The sequence below is a fragment of the Trachurus trachurus genome, assembly GCF_905171665.1.
Source record: "Trachurus trachurus genome assembly, chromosome: 22".
Classification (NCBI taxonomy): Eukaryota; Metazoa; Chordata; class Actinopteri; order Carangiformes; family Carangidae; genus Trachurus; species Trachurus trachurus.
The window spans coordinates 20340796-20355902 of NC_139907.1; the positions used below are offsets into that span (position 1 = coordinate 20340796).

Here is a 15107-nt window from a genome sequence, read left to right on the forward strand (position 1 = left end):
TTTGCATAAAGACTGAAGATGGAGCAAACCCCGCCTGTAGTGTACCTGCAGTGTAATCTTTCAACAGACAAAAAAAAACCAGTTTCACTTTCAAGGAACCTGATAGATGTCCCTTTGTGTGAAGCACGCCTGACCTGGTTTGTTGGTTTGTTTATTACATTATACACAGTTATTTCAATAGCACCAGAGTGGTGGTCAATGATCAATCAAGCTGTAACATGAAGCTGTCACATCAAGGGCACGAGATAAGACAAGAGGCTCTTGTTAAAATGGACTGCACTGCATCTGGCCAGTGGCTCATGCACTTTTGTTTACAAAAGGTGTTATTCTATGACCAAGGTCAAGTCCATGTCCTTACATTGATTTTGTCACCAAAGGATCGAGGGAAACTGGCCACAGCAATGATAATTCATTCATGTCATTTGTGAATGTCTTTATTTTCACTGAGAAAATATACAACAAAATGATGTGAGCTCCTGCAAAGTACTTGACAGAAAAATCACAATCAGTCCTAACAAACATGCACACACACATTCTCACACAAAATAGTATATGAACGTTCAAAGATACAAAGTGGATTGCTTGCATATTAAAAAACAAACAAACAAAAACAGATGGCACTTGACGAAGTATTACAAGATTGCACCTGAGGTAGAAAGTTGCAATTGTTTTAATATAGTCTGCCTGGTCTGTAATGTATTGCTGTGGGGGAAAAGCTGTGTTTAGTGGGTTTTGCGTGATCTGTAACGTGTGAATGTGGTATGAATGAATAATGGTTTCTTTGGGTATCACGTATCAATAAAAAAAAAAGCACTAGGGGAGACCGGGGATGTTTGTAACAAAGGGATGGTTGTAACAGCATCACTTTCACCAATAAGGGATAACATTAGAGTTATGTGATCAATATCATGTGTACCCACTCCCTCCCTGACATTGCATGTGAATTTGCATGGCTGTGTCAATAAGTGTGTAGGTTTTACAGCTAAAAAACACGTTTTTAGATCAAAAACTAATATTTTGGACCAAGCCTAAATTTTGACTAGTATCGAAGTTTGAATAACTTGTATGAGATGAAAGAGCAGGTTCTTAGGTAAAATATGAGTCAATTCATCAATGTTTATTTTAAAACACCACGGTGGTACAACTAGTCAAACAATGGCTTACAGGGGTGGGGATGGTTGTTAAAACTTTTACATTTGTTGTTTTATTACAGTAAGTGTTATTAAGTGTCACCATCTTTCCTGGAATTGTATGAGCTGCTTCTGATCTCCTGTTGAAGGTTTCCATGGTTCAGCATTCCATGGTATTATCAGAGGATGTTCTTTTAGACAGATTTCTAATGTTAGGATCCACACCACTGTCACTGTTCTTCATTTAGCCGTCAGTGATGAATTATTTTTGTTCATACTGAACCATAGATGCTTTAGTGTTGGAACATGCACAATAAACTTACATAGATGCATGTTTTTTTGGTTTGGTCTCCCCAGGTTGTGTTACAACCTACTCCGGTAGTGGGGTAGGTTCCAACAGTGGCACTCCTTGCATTTGACATCAAATAGTGAATTATGTGATATAGTTTGAGAAGTTTAGGGTATTGCTTTTTGTAGAGGACAAATGAGGGTACTCTGTGTCAAAATTTGAGAGCCCTACCATGAACACTTAAGTTAGACCCTATTGTTTTCCTCAAAATGTATTAGTCCTGGTGGTGGTTTTACAGCATGCCTCTAAATTTCAAAACTTTGAAAATTCATAATAGATCAACCATATGTGCAACAGCTTTGGAACTTTCACATTCTAATTGCTCAACATTGCCCGGTCCCGACCATTGCTGCAGATTTGCTGATTTATTGAGACAGTATCTCCACTCAGCTTCATATGGCATGTGTAGCTGAGTGGAGAGAGCCCACAGCACGGGATCACCTACTGTATGCTAAAGTTAAAGCAGAAGTAAGCGATCCGGTCGTTTTTTTTTTTTTTTTTTTGTATATTTTTTGGCGTTTTTGCTTTTATTTGATAGCACACAGTATAGATAGACAAGAAAGGGGGAGGCAGAGAGAGGGGGAATGACATGCAGGAAAGGTCTGCCCGACGTGGGATTCGAACCGGGGACGCCTGCGTTGAGGACTGTAGCCTCTACATGGGGCGATCCGGTCGTTTTGGCTAACTTCTTGTCAGCCGATGGAGTTAGCAGTCCCCGCCCTCGTCCCTACGTCACCGCATTCACGCGCATCCCTTGTCTGCACACACAGAGAGGACCGCCCCTTTATGCCGTTCTCTCTCCTCATTGGATAAAGGTTGTAGGATACAAGGAAAGTTTTCTCCTCGACTTACAGCAGAGCAGAGTGACTGACAGACCCGTGTTTCAGACCAAACACTCTATGTAAGTGATTGCTGTCGGAAGATATAACTATTTAAGACTTATATTAACACAAACATTCCGCTTACTTCTGCTTTAACCAAGACCTTGTTTGCATGTATGCCAAAACATGCAAAGTCAGGCAATCACTTCAGCATTGACTACAATAAATCAAACATTTTCACCAGTGATTAAGGCCCAGACACCAAAATGTTTTGATTTTTTTTTCAATTAAAAAAAACCTGACTGACTTATACCTGAAAAAAAAAAAATCAAAAACATAAGCCATTAACAATATTTATTCCCATCAAGCACAGAGATTAGAAGTACTCAGGTACTTGCTCCGACGCACCTGTTTTTCAAGATTTTTTAGGTGTGCATCAGCTTCCACACTTTGAAGTACTCAGGTAAAGCAGCTGCGGTGCCAAGTTCTATTTCTCAAGAAAGGTTGTTATTTTTGAATCAGGTGATGATAAGAGGTGTTTAGAATCAACCTCCAAGGCGTAACGTTAAACAGACCATGACAACATTGCACCACACTGGAATGCGTCACCTACTCCAGATTGTCCAACCAAAACTGAAGGAACGTTAACCTATTGCAAAGCTGAATCACAACAACATGCCATAGGCTAAATCTTGAGATTCTTTGTGTTATATGATAAAAGTTATATACCTGCAGAAATTGTCAGTGAAAATTATTAAATTGCATTTGAAATGCTGCAACGTGACTGCCACAAGGTCCACTCCCTAAAAGGGTTAGTTAATTACCCACTGTAATACACATTAAGGAAATCAAATTATTCTTGTTGCATGCAGTGTTCTAAAAACTTGTTCTCACAAGAACAACTTAAGAAAACAGTAGGAAAAAGTCCCTGGAAATATAAAAGTGATTTGCTGTCATGGACATTGATACATCATCAAAATGACTCTTCTTCTTGAGAACTGGAGGATAAAGTGATATTCAATATAACCTTACCTCATTTCTTCCACTTGTGACAATGCTTGAAACAATAGACACAAGGCAGTGATTGGCTGCTGAAGTGGGGAGTGATAAGAGAGTCAAGGTTTTCATTCACATTTCTGTTTTTTTTTTTTTTGCAAGATGTGAACTACCTACAGTACCATTATGTAAGCAGCACCTATGTAAAATTATCCTTGCCCCAGTTCACTTGTCCTCTGTAATTTTCTGTAAATCCAGTGGTGAGTGACAAGTCAAATAGAGGTAATGAATATTTGACATTTAAGGGGTAAACCTGCCCGTTCCTGTACAGGATTTAAAATGCAGTGGAGGGGATGAAGAAGAGTGCATACATGCTTCGGGGCAAAACCACTACAGGCAAATCATGGAGCTTATGTCCATCATGAGTGACATCTCGTATAGTGCATGGCTTGTATAATGACTGTACTGTATAGGAGTGCCTTTAAGCAGTATGAAGTAGGAAAAATACTGATTAAAAAAGAAAGCTACATGAGCATTCAGATTGATCACCAAAGACCTACTGCAAGGTAAATACAATGAATGGCCAAGCCATCCAATAAGTGAGACTACGTCTCAGTCCTGATCAAAGGACTGACTGAATAACAGTCTGGAAGTGTAATCCTCCCAGTCTTCCAGCAAAGCTATAAACTTCGAGTCTGACTGAGAAACAGTAGGCCTAAGTGTGGTGACACCGGCACAAAAATCATGTTTGGCTGTTTTTAGGTCACAACATTTTTTGGGGGGCTGGAAGCAACCTTGTCAGTTTAACAAGTAAACTCTTGTAAAAAAAAAAATATATATATACATACGTATATATAATTTTCTGAAAGAAAAGTATGAGATAAGACATCCAAGCATTTGGAAAAGCCAGAGATTTTGGGCAAGGATTTTAGGCTCTGACAGATTCAACCTCCGAGGCTTAATGTTAAATGGATCTTGATAACATTGCACAACACTGGAAAGCTTCACCTACACCAGATTGTCCAAATTGGCAGCAAAGTCACTGAAACTCTGATTCTTCATCAGTATGGAGCAGGAAAGGAAACTGCTTGCCAAGCAGTTACCTGTGTGTGTGTGTGTGTGTGTGTGTGTGTGTGTGTGTGTGTGCGTGCGTGCGTGCGTGCGTGCGTGCGTGCGTGCGTGCGTGCGTGCGTGCGTGCGTGCTTGTGTGTGTGCGTGTGTGTGTGCGTGTGTGTGTGTGTGCGTGTGTGTGTGTGTGTGTGTGTGTGTGTGTGTGTGTGTGTGTGTGTGCGCGCATGGAGACACAGGAGAGAGAGCTCAAAGGCAGGTTGAGTGTGCTACCACTGCTTTTTCCTGTGACTGAAGTCAGGATATGTTCAACCTTTAAACAAACGCAGGAAATGTTGTCCACATAATGCACTTCATGGCAACACATTCAGGCTACTTACACACATGCTTTAAAGAGACCCCGAGGAGTTTGCTTTTGATTATAAAAGAGTCTCATATTATTGTGGATGAATCTATGTTACCCACACTTGTTAATGGGTCCATTTCCGATAAATATATTGTTTTCTCTTTATAGTTATTTGGTTATTTGGTTATTATTATTTAGTGGTCGGCTCGCCCAGCATTTCCTACTTTCAGTTTCCTGGACACTGCCCGGCGGGTCATGGGAATAACGCGGTCGGGTCGCCGTTTATGGTCAGATCTACGATGGTATCTGATCGTCTTCTAACGTCCGACTTTCATTCTTGATTAATGAAAACATTCATGGCAAATGCTTTTCCACTAGCCCTCAGTACCTGGTACCAGGTATTATTTTAGTGCAGCCCTCGGCCCTGGTTCCAAGCAAGCCCAAGCAATACTAAAACGTGACGTCAGCCGACTGCCTTCCACTGATTGGGCAGAGCGTCGTCACTGGAAGAGTGCGAGCGCTACGTCCGACATGAGAATCCAACCCTGAAATGTCTAAAACAGAGCGGCAACAGAAGAGAGATTACATGCAGCCAGGCTCACTGATCTGTATCGAGACTGTTGTTATTCCTTCACCCGAGTTAAATGATGCTGCTATTCCGACATGCCGCTATTTCGACATTGACTTCTAATTGTCGGAATAGCGGCATTAACATTATTTTTTAAGCGTCCCACTATTCCGACTTTTTTTTTTTCATTGTCGGAGTAGCGGCACTTTACTATTTTTCAAACATTCCGCTTTTCCGACATTGATTGATTACGTTATAGTCAGACGTGTCCTTCTGATTCATTTTTATTTTTTCATCTGAGACACTGTTTCTCATACACAAATACATAGGCCTATTAGAGAAGAAAAAACATACCCTCCAAGTTTAAAAACACACCGGCAGCAGCGCACACTGATCTGCAGCTATCTGAGACTGTTATTATTCTGTCACCTGAGTTTATCCTGCTGCTTTACATTGTTTTAACATAGGTAAAAGAAAAAGTGGTCCGTAATCGAGGTGCAGACAAGTGAGTTTGGAGCTGACGAGCGGATCGAAAAAAAGAGAGAGACAGACAAAGTGACCCCGCAACAACCCTGCCCCCGCTGAGGAGGAACTCGAGAACTCAGCTGTAGTGGAAAAGCACCTTTACCAAGCCGTGCCGTGACTGTGTAGTGGAAAAGCGCCATTTGTGAACCCTGCCCAACATTACTCAGTTGTGTCATGCCGGTGTTATCTTTTCATCTCATTCTTTATGTGAATGGTACCCATGGTGTCCACACATGAAAGGGGGATGCTAAAAGATTGAGGAGAGCAATAAAATTATTATTTCGAAGTAATGAGAATAATCCTTTAACATTTTCTGACCTTGAAATTGCAGATACAGTAGGTTGGCTGTTTGAACATTTCTGTTTCTTGCAAGAAATTTAAGTAACATTGATATGTCAGTAATGGTGGTCTATTTCACTCCTATTGTTTAGCTTAGTGTTTTGTCGGAGCATTACAACTTGTGGTAACACTTTACAATAAGAGTCCCTTAATTAACGTTAGTTAGTACGTTATTAAGCATTAATTAACTGTTTGCAGATATATTAACAATAATTATTATGTATTACTTAGGTTCAGGAAACACATTAATTAATGTAGCCTATTAGTAAGCAGTTAATTAATGTTTACTAAATTGAATAATGTAATTAGTTATCATTATGTATGCATTACTCAGCATTAATTAACACATTAGTTTAATGCTTAATAATATACTAATGCTATATTAATGCTTAATAATATACTAACTAACGTTAATTAAGGGACCCTTATTGTAAAGTGTTACCCAACTTGTACTTGATGTGACGAGAGCACCAGCATAAACAAGCCGGCACAGGTCTTAGGAGATACCAAACAATCGTACGACATGACTGAATGTACTCATGTGTGTGACAGTAAATAGCCCTTTGAACATGTTCGTGCTGAAGCTTTTGGTTCAACTGTGCATTAATTTCATTCTGGAAGACATTTAAGTGTGTGGGGGAAAAAAAAAAAAAAAAGTGTGTGGGGGATTTTGCCAAAAAGGGGGGGCAGGGGTGGGGATTAGGGGGGTTGGGCGTAGCTCTACACAAAGTTCCTCATACCTCACAAACACTTCAAACACTACACTATGCAGAGTTTGAAATAGTGCCATCTGAAGGGCTATGTGGGGGCCATACTATGTGGCACCAATTAGTATTTTTCTTTGTTTTTATCTTAAATATTGACACACCGTCTCTTCTTTTCAAACATCACATTCATCAACAGTTGTTAATTAATTTGAGTGTACATATTTTGGTTAACAGGCTGTTGATTAACATTTCTTTTGTTTGAGCTTAAACTCACATTTTGCAATGCATGCAGCTCTCTCATTTGTTAGGTAAGTCATGTTGAGTTAAATTGTTGTTTGTTTCAGTTGACCTCAGTTCAAGTTAATAGGGCCCTCCTTTAGAGTTGTTATTTTTTCAGATTTTTGTATTTGTACCAATATACCTTTTCATATTGTTTTTTGTTTTGTTTTTTTTGACATTTACACCTTGTGTTCTCAAGCCTTTCCTGTTTGGTTCCTGACAGGCTAGATGTGGCTGCCAAGGGCCAGCCCCCACATACACATGACGTCTTATTCCCTGTGTCAGTACTGATGCTTGTTTTGGTTATTTTATCCCCCCTGATATTATCTAATGTCTGCATTACATGACTGTATGTTGTATATGTTATGCTTTTAATGGTGTGGCGTGTGGAGTATGAATTTGTTTTCTGCTTTTCTATGGGTGCGGCAATCAGTCAATCAATCAGTCAGCCAAGCCACTGTATGTTATTACATCAGTTAGACACATACTACTGTACATGTAGTGTCTCCTATAAAAATATCAAGCTGCTGAGATTTTCTGTAGTTGGATATTTTACTGCCTGTGTTAGGTCAGTGGGTGGAGGTGTGTCTTACCCCTCTTCCTGTGATTGTAACAGAGGCACTTCCTGTGTTTAAACAAATACAGGAAATGTTTAGATTTGCATGATTGTCCTTGGCACCCATTGCCATCCTAAACAGTACATTCAGTAATCTTACACAAGCGTAAATCCACTCTGTAATATCAACAATAATTGGTAAACAGTATTTCTCCTACTTTGGTTTGGCCGCACATCCTCACGAAGAGAGGCTCAAAAGTCAATCAGATTTATCTAACACTATTTAATTAAACAATAAAACAATTTGATTCTGTTCTACGGGACTCCATTTCAACACAAACCAGTAAGTGACTTTGTAACTACCCAGGAACAGAAATAAAACAATTATAACATGATGACTAAAGACATGCTACTGTGTATCTCATAAATTTGCAATAAGGAAGCATCGAAAAAAGATGAACAAAGATAAAGATCAGATAATACAATACTAAAAAAGCTGAGCTATATTTAAAGCAGAAGTGAGTGATATATTTGTGTTAATATAAGTCTTAAATAGTTATATCTTCCGACAGCAATCACTTACATAGAGTGTTTGGACTGAAACACGGGTCTCTCAGTCACTCTGCTCTGCTCTGAGCCGAAGAGAAAACATTTATCGTATCCTACAGTTTTTATCCAATGAGGAGAGAGAACGGCATGCAGGGCTGTGTGTGCAGCCAAGGAACGCCGTGAATGTGGTGACGTAGCGTCGAGGACTGTTATGGTGCGTTCAAGGAAACTCGTATTTTTCCGACCGTGAAGTGGTACCAGTTCGATCTGGTACGAGTTCACCGGTCGGAAGTTACGAGTGGCCGTTATAGTGACTTTCACCGGTAAAACAGGTCGGAAAAACACGAGTGGGTTGCCTGAAACGCTACAAAGTCGTAAGTTGTGACTTGAAGCTGTAATTTACGATTTCAAAAGCCTGCCTGGAACGCAGCATTAGCGAAAACGACCGGACCACTTACTTCTGCTTTAAGTAAACAAAACAGAGGTGAAAGGATGGGTATTAATAAAGGAAAGGAAAAACAATAAAGATAAGATGATCAAAATGAGCAGATGCTCTGAAGTGAGTGAAAACAAAACAAAAAAATCAAAAAATTAGAAAATATAGAATTAACAAACATACAGTATCACACAACCTCAACTACTGAAAATGTAAGTCTTGATTTGGCTTTTAAAAAAGTTGGTCTCTGTCTTCCTCAGATCTTTTTTTCTTTTTATTATTATTTGTTTTGGTTTGGTTTGGGTTTTTTTATCCCTTCAATATACAAAATACGACAAATGTCAACAAAAAAAAGAAAAAATAACATTACAAATCAATTGTGGGAGCACATAGGTAGCCAATACAACCTGCATTGGCTCTACAGTATGTTGGCTTGAGAGAGAGACTGTTGCAGCTCATGTGAGGCCGAAACTGAGTGAGATCTGATTCTGATCATTGTACTTGTTTAATGAAGTTTGCAACTTACATTATGTTCCTCTCTCTGAACTTTATAACCAATGACCCAGAGTCCTGACTGAGCAGTAGAATATAAAGTGTAGGGTGACTCCTGCCAAAGGTCATAGGTTTATTCCATGTCAATTTGTAAATGTCAAAGTCTCTCCAGGGCTCTGACCCCCACAAGTTTATGTATTGTGAGTCACCACAATTAAGGGAGTCAGCTTCAATGCCTAAACCCCACTGGGGCCGGAGACATCTGGAGAACCAGTCAAAACACTGCAGAGCCTGCTATTGTTATGTTTTCTAAAACGGAACTGGTCTGCAGGTCAGAAAGAAAGACCCTGTTGCTGCTGCTAAACACAATTTCCGTCTTTAGTTTGTGGCCCAAACAGGAAACAGGAGCACAACTGCTAGTTTCAGACACACACCACTTGTTCTTTGGCTACGAATGGACAACCACATATTCCCATTTCACCCCAAAATTCTGAGGGATCCTCTAGATATCAGCTAATTTGATGATCTCCAAAGCAATTATGTTGTGGATTTTCCTACTCCAGATCATCAACGGCATTGAGGGTTTTTCTGAAGCTGAACATGGGACTCTGTGCACTTCTAACGCCTGCCTAGCCCTGCATATGGACAAGGTTAACTTCACGAAGGCCAGTAGCAACTGTGTCGACAATGGAGGTCATCTGACGACTATCAGAGACAGAGAAGAGGAGGATGCGCTGCTCTCGCTTCTCTCTCAGACCCACGGAGGACATCAGGAGAGGGCTCTTACATTTTGGATTGGGCTAAAACTCAACCGTGGAAATTGTTCTTTGGCCGACAGCACTCTCCGGGGCTTCAAGTGGGTATCTGGGGAAGAGGATTCCCACTACTCCAATTGGGGTAAAGTAACTGATCTCACCTGTACAAAGGACAGATGTGTAAGAGCTCATTACACACCGGGTCAGAATCAACTGAAATGGACTGATGGGGGTTGCAAACAATCCGCTTTTTATGTATGCAAGTTTAATTTTCGGGGAATGTGCAAACCTTTAGTTCTTCAAGGCCCTGGACAAATGAATTACACGGTACCCTTCTCAAAAAAGCCACAAAGCAATACAATGAAATCATATCCATTTGGAACATATGCTGGTATTTTATGTAGTGACCAGCAGTTTCATTATGCTGTGTGTATGTTGATAGACAATATCTATCAGTGGACAGAATCTGGCCCGTTTTGCAAAACAGGAAAGCAAAATTGCTCAGTCAACAAAGGCGGATGCGAGCATTTGTGCCATCAGGATGGAGATGAGGTGAAATGTGTTTGCAGAGAAGGATATGACCTGCGTGAGGATGGACTCTCATGCAGGATAAAGGATTTGTGTGATGTTGACACCTGTGAGCATCAGTGTGTAATGGGGGAGTCAGGATTTTCCTGTAGATGTCGGCATGGGTTCAACCTGGACAAAAACCAGCGAAACTGCTTAGACATTGATGAGTGCCAGTCACAAGTCTGCGAGGATCATTCTTGCATTAATACACATGGCAGTTACACGTGTATGTGTAAAGATGGCTATGAACTGATCCATGGTAAGTGCAGAGATGTGAATGAGTGCAAAGAACCAAGATGTGAGCAGAACTGCTTAAACAACATTGGATCCTACTCCTGTTACTGCAATGAGGGATTTACTTTATCCAAGGACGGTCAATCATGTACAGACATAAATGAATGCATCAGTAATCCCTGTCAGTCCACCTGCATCAATACCCCAGGAAGCTTCACATGCACATGCCAGCAGGGCTTTCATCTGGAGACCGATGGAGTGACTTGTGCTCCAGACGTGACAGAGGCAGCAGCTGTTTTACCAGACGACCAAGCTGAGGAGGCAACGCAAGAGAGCTTCACAGAGTCTTTAACCAGAACAGTAGAGCTCCAGCACCAGTCCCCTCACACTGAACCACCGCCTCCAGACCTGGTGAACGTCACGCACGGCGATCACGGGAGCAATGCATCCTCGACAACAAGTTTAGCCAAAACAGGCATTTCTAGGGTGATAATCTGCGTCCTTGGTTCACTCATTCCTCTGCTGCTGTTGGTCACAGTGACTTTGGCTATTGCAATGTATAGATGCAGTCGCTCCAAAAAAGAAGCCAAGAAAAACACCACCACGGACGGCTACTGTTGGGTGTCTTCTGGTCTCGATCCACGTTTAGAGAAACTGTACGAGTCCATCTTGACTGATGATCTATGACCTGACAGTTAAGGAGAGGACTACATGGACCAGTATGATAATTTATCTAAGTTATGTTTTTTGTTTCAACATTTGTAGGTTAGTCTGTGTGTTGTTTTCAAATCATTACATATCAAAATAAAAAAATGAAGAAAAAAAACCTTCATATTTTATCAGATGATGATTCTGTTTAATGTCGCTCACAAGCAAAAAGTTCTTGTGTAGAAATATTTGGTTGTAAATTGAAAGGCATTGTTTCTGTGAATAGATCGTTTATTGATATGGGTGGTGTCTGTTATTTTAGTGGCATGGTTAAAGTTGACAGGAAGTTGAACCAGGATATCCTCTGAAAAGTGAGTTAAGATTTTAAGATCAAACTTCAATAATTCGTCTGGCCATGTTTTCTGTTATTTTACCTATAGACATGTTTGAGTAATGTACTGTATATTAACCCTGTGATTACCTCCTTGTGTAGGAACACATTGTATTATTATTATCTTTTAACATAAAGCAGTGATAGAAGAATAATTCAGAACTTTTACCAAAATAAAGAAAACTGTAACTTTCAAAATACCATGAGTGTGGACAAAAAATGCACTTACAGGGGTTGTTAGGAAGAACCCTCCCCCACACTAAAATACTTTTATATTACCACTTGACATGTTGGTACTTAAATGCTACTGCTGGATAAGGCAAAGTCAATTTAAACTGCTTCATATACTGCTGAGAAGTTTAATCTATAATGATGCATCATAAATCTTTAAATTTCGCATTAAGTCTGCATTAGTGACAGCTGTTTACCAGATAAGTAAAAAAAAAAAAAATACAGCACTTAAGTAAATGTTTCCATTAGGGGGTGTATTTGTACACAAATGTTTTACTTCCTTAAAGGAGCTTGCACATCTGATAATGCTGTTGTAAATATGCCATAATGAATGTATACTTTCATGTCACCTGAAAACAGAATAAATGACATGTTCTGAAACATGAATGCACTTTTGTTCATGTATATGCCACCCACACTATACTCGTGGAAAAAAACAGCTATAACTCTAACTCGATCTCGCTTCCTTCCTGTCCTTTTCCTGAGGGGTGCTACATCCGGAGTAGGAAGCCACAGTCTGAGATATCCTTAGCTGCAGCCAGACAGCATTCTAAGTTGATCTACTCACAACATGGCCTGCTTGACACTGACAGTAGCAATGGTTATTTTGGTGTCAGTTATTTTTTTGTTGCCCATGAAGACAGGATTAGGCATGAAGCAGATCGGTATCTGTAATGCCATTTGTTCTGGGAGTGACTGCATAACTGTTAACCAAGAGATTGTGGATTTCAAAACAGCCGAGGAAGCGTGCAATGTTGGGAATGGAGAACTAATGACATTGAAGCCTCAGATGGATGACAGGAGCCTTGGGGATTTGAGTCACGTACTGTTTGGACACTACTGGATAGGACTGCGTTTGCCAGCTGGTTTATGTAGCAACCTCTCAGCTCCACTAAGAGGCTACGAGTGGACCTCTGGTGACACTCACCAGAACTTAATTCCGTCATTCAACATCTGGAAGGACAATGTTGAAGTCTGCTCTTCACACTGTGTGTCACTTTCTAATGACCAAAAATTGACAGAGAGGCCATGCTCAGACAAAACTGATGGATATCTGTGCAGAACAAAGCACAAGGATGCATGCCAGGCACAAGAACTGTCAGATTCAAATGTCGTCCAAGACCCCAGAGGCTGTTCGACGGGGCCTTGTAGTCAAAAATGCAAAAATGTAAGAGGAGGTTATATATGTCTTTGTTTTGATGGATATATCCAGGCCACTAAAGACCATACGAAGTGCAACATTCACTGTGAACATAAGACCTGCCCCCTGGTTTGTGAAAGCCCTGGTTCGTGCTCTTGTCCTATTGGTTATATAGATAATGAAGGTGTTTGTGAGGATTATGATGAATGTGAGATGAATGGATGTCCACAAAAATGTAACAACACTTATGGAAGTTTTGTGTGTTCCTGTGAGGAAGGATTTATCCTAAAAGATCAAGTGCACTGTATTGCAAATAACAATTTGAGTTTTGTCATCACAACACCGAATGCTGAAGGTTCTGGCAAACCTGTTACCAACAATAATAGTACCCTGAAGGCTTCGTCTCCCTCTGGGGCTGGGGGTTTTCTCTGGATATGGATTTTTGGTGCTGCGGCTGTGGTAGTGTTTATATTTGTAGTGAGGTTGTATGTTGTCAAGCGTCACAAGCGCAGACAGCAAAACTCTCATCAACAGTTGACTGCTACTGCTCCTGTGGCCAATATTGAGTGTTAATGCTTTAACTTTTATATTTTTGGAGACTTGCATATTCTATAGCCTACCATTTTTGTATTTGTATTTGTACTTTGTATTGTACAGTGTTTGAATATTTATGAATGTAGATAATGCATACTGGAGGAAATGTCAATAGTATTGTTGTTATAAATGTTATCCTAAATAAATTTGAAATGTGGGATTTTGTGACAAGCTCTCATATGTATTGAAGAAGCAATAAGGGGAAACCCCAAGTCAAAGGTCAATCCTTAATTTAAATTGGATTTACAGTAGGGGCATAAACAGAAATGGGAACCTTTTAGTGTCATGTCTGTAATCTATTGCCTTTATTACTAAGCAAAATGTACATCTGCATTGCAACAATAGTAGTAGTATCTAAATCAATCAAGTAAAGAGCCCCTAAGATTTTGTATACAATTCCTGAATAAATGTACCATGTTCTTGTCAACACAGACCTTTTTTAAAAAGAATGTGTCCATATAGACTGGGCTTAGACATACTTGAATGAAATAATTGTCAATATTGTAAACCAGAGTGTGATTTCACATGTTGTTTATGTGATGTCATGCAGTTAAAATCTCCTCATTCATACCAGTGCGCCAGCCTTGCCATGATTTTTATGCTAAGGCCGCCACCTATTGTTCTGTTCATTAAACTGCAGTTATATGAATTCCCTGATTTATTATTGGTTATGTAACATTAATAGATCATATTAATTATAACATTGTTTATGCATTTGCTGTGGACACTTGTTAGTGGGGACTGCCATATAAACAGAATTAATGACAACCAAGTTGCAATAATATATATATGGCTGCATGTTTAATTACAAAAAAATAAATGCATGCAAATACATATAATCTGATAACAATACTATAGTGCATTGTCACATGGTCATATTGTATAGTGATATAAATGGTAACAGCTGAAACTGTGATCCTGATAGTGATCCTTCAGGTTGAGAATCCAAAGTAAAAACAGGGATAGTACAGAAAATTAAAAGCACAATTATTTAGACTTGGGAAATGAAATATATAGACTATAAATTTAGAAGAAAAATGGTTTCAGTCTTTCTGTTTACACTCTAACTCCCATGGAATTTTACTCATGGTAGTGCAGAAGTTTAATGAAAAATTACGATGTTAGATAAGTGTCTCCAGCAGACACAAGTAAGGGCATAGAAGGTGTAACATTACAACAACAGTCCTGCATCACTTTTTAGTGTTTCCCTGAAACACCTCCTTAGTCTTGTGTGAATTTACAGCGCCTGAAATGTTTCTGTCTTTGCAAATGAGTTCTTTTGTTGCAGTGCACTGACCTCACATGGCCTAATGCAATTTACTCAACTGACTTTAACTGCACAGTTAAATTCAAAACTCTTTTAAAAATGTGATTCCCTCTCC

The 15107-nt window shown here is 39.7% G+C and overlaps 2 protein-coding genes across 2 annotated transcripts in view; one reads left to right on the forward strand and one right to left on the reverse strand.

Annotated features, from left to right (window-relative positions):
* Positions 1 to 15107, reverse strand: part of LOC311005757 (serine dehydratase-like) — a 231964-nt gene that overhangs the window by 93515 nt on the left and 123342 nt on the right. The window lies entirely within an intron of this gene.
* cd93 (CD93 molecule) lies at positions 9579 to 12036 on the forward strand. Its single transcript, XM_083997576.1, has one exon. It carries the CDS (start codon positions 9683 to 9685, stop codon positions 11405 to 11407), a length of 1725 nt encoding a protein of 574 aa, XP_083853702.1. The 5' UTR covers positions 9579 to 9682; the 3' UTR covers positions 11408 to 12036.

Bases quoted from the DNA above. Each gene is read 5' to 3' on its own strand.
- cd93 (XM_083997576.1), top strand. From the start codon at position 9,683: ATGATCTCCAAAGCAATTATGTTGTGGATTTTCCTACTCCAGATCATC.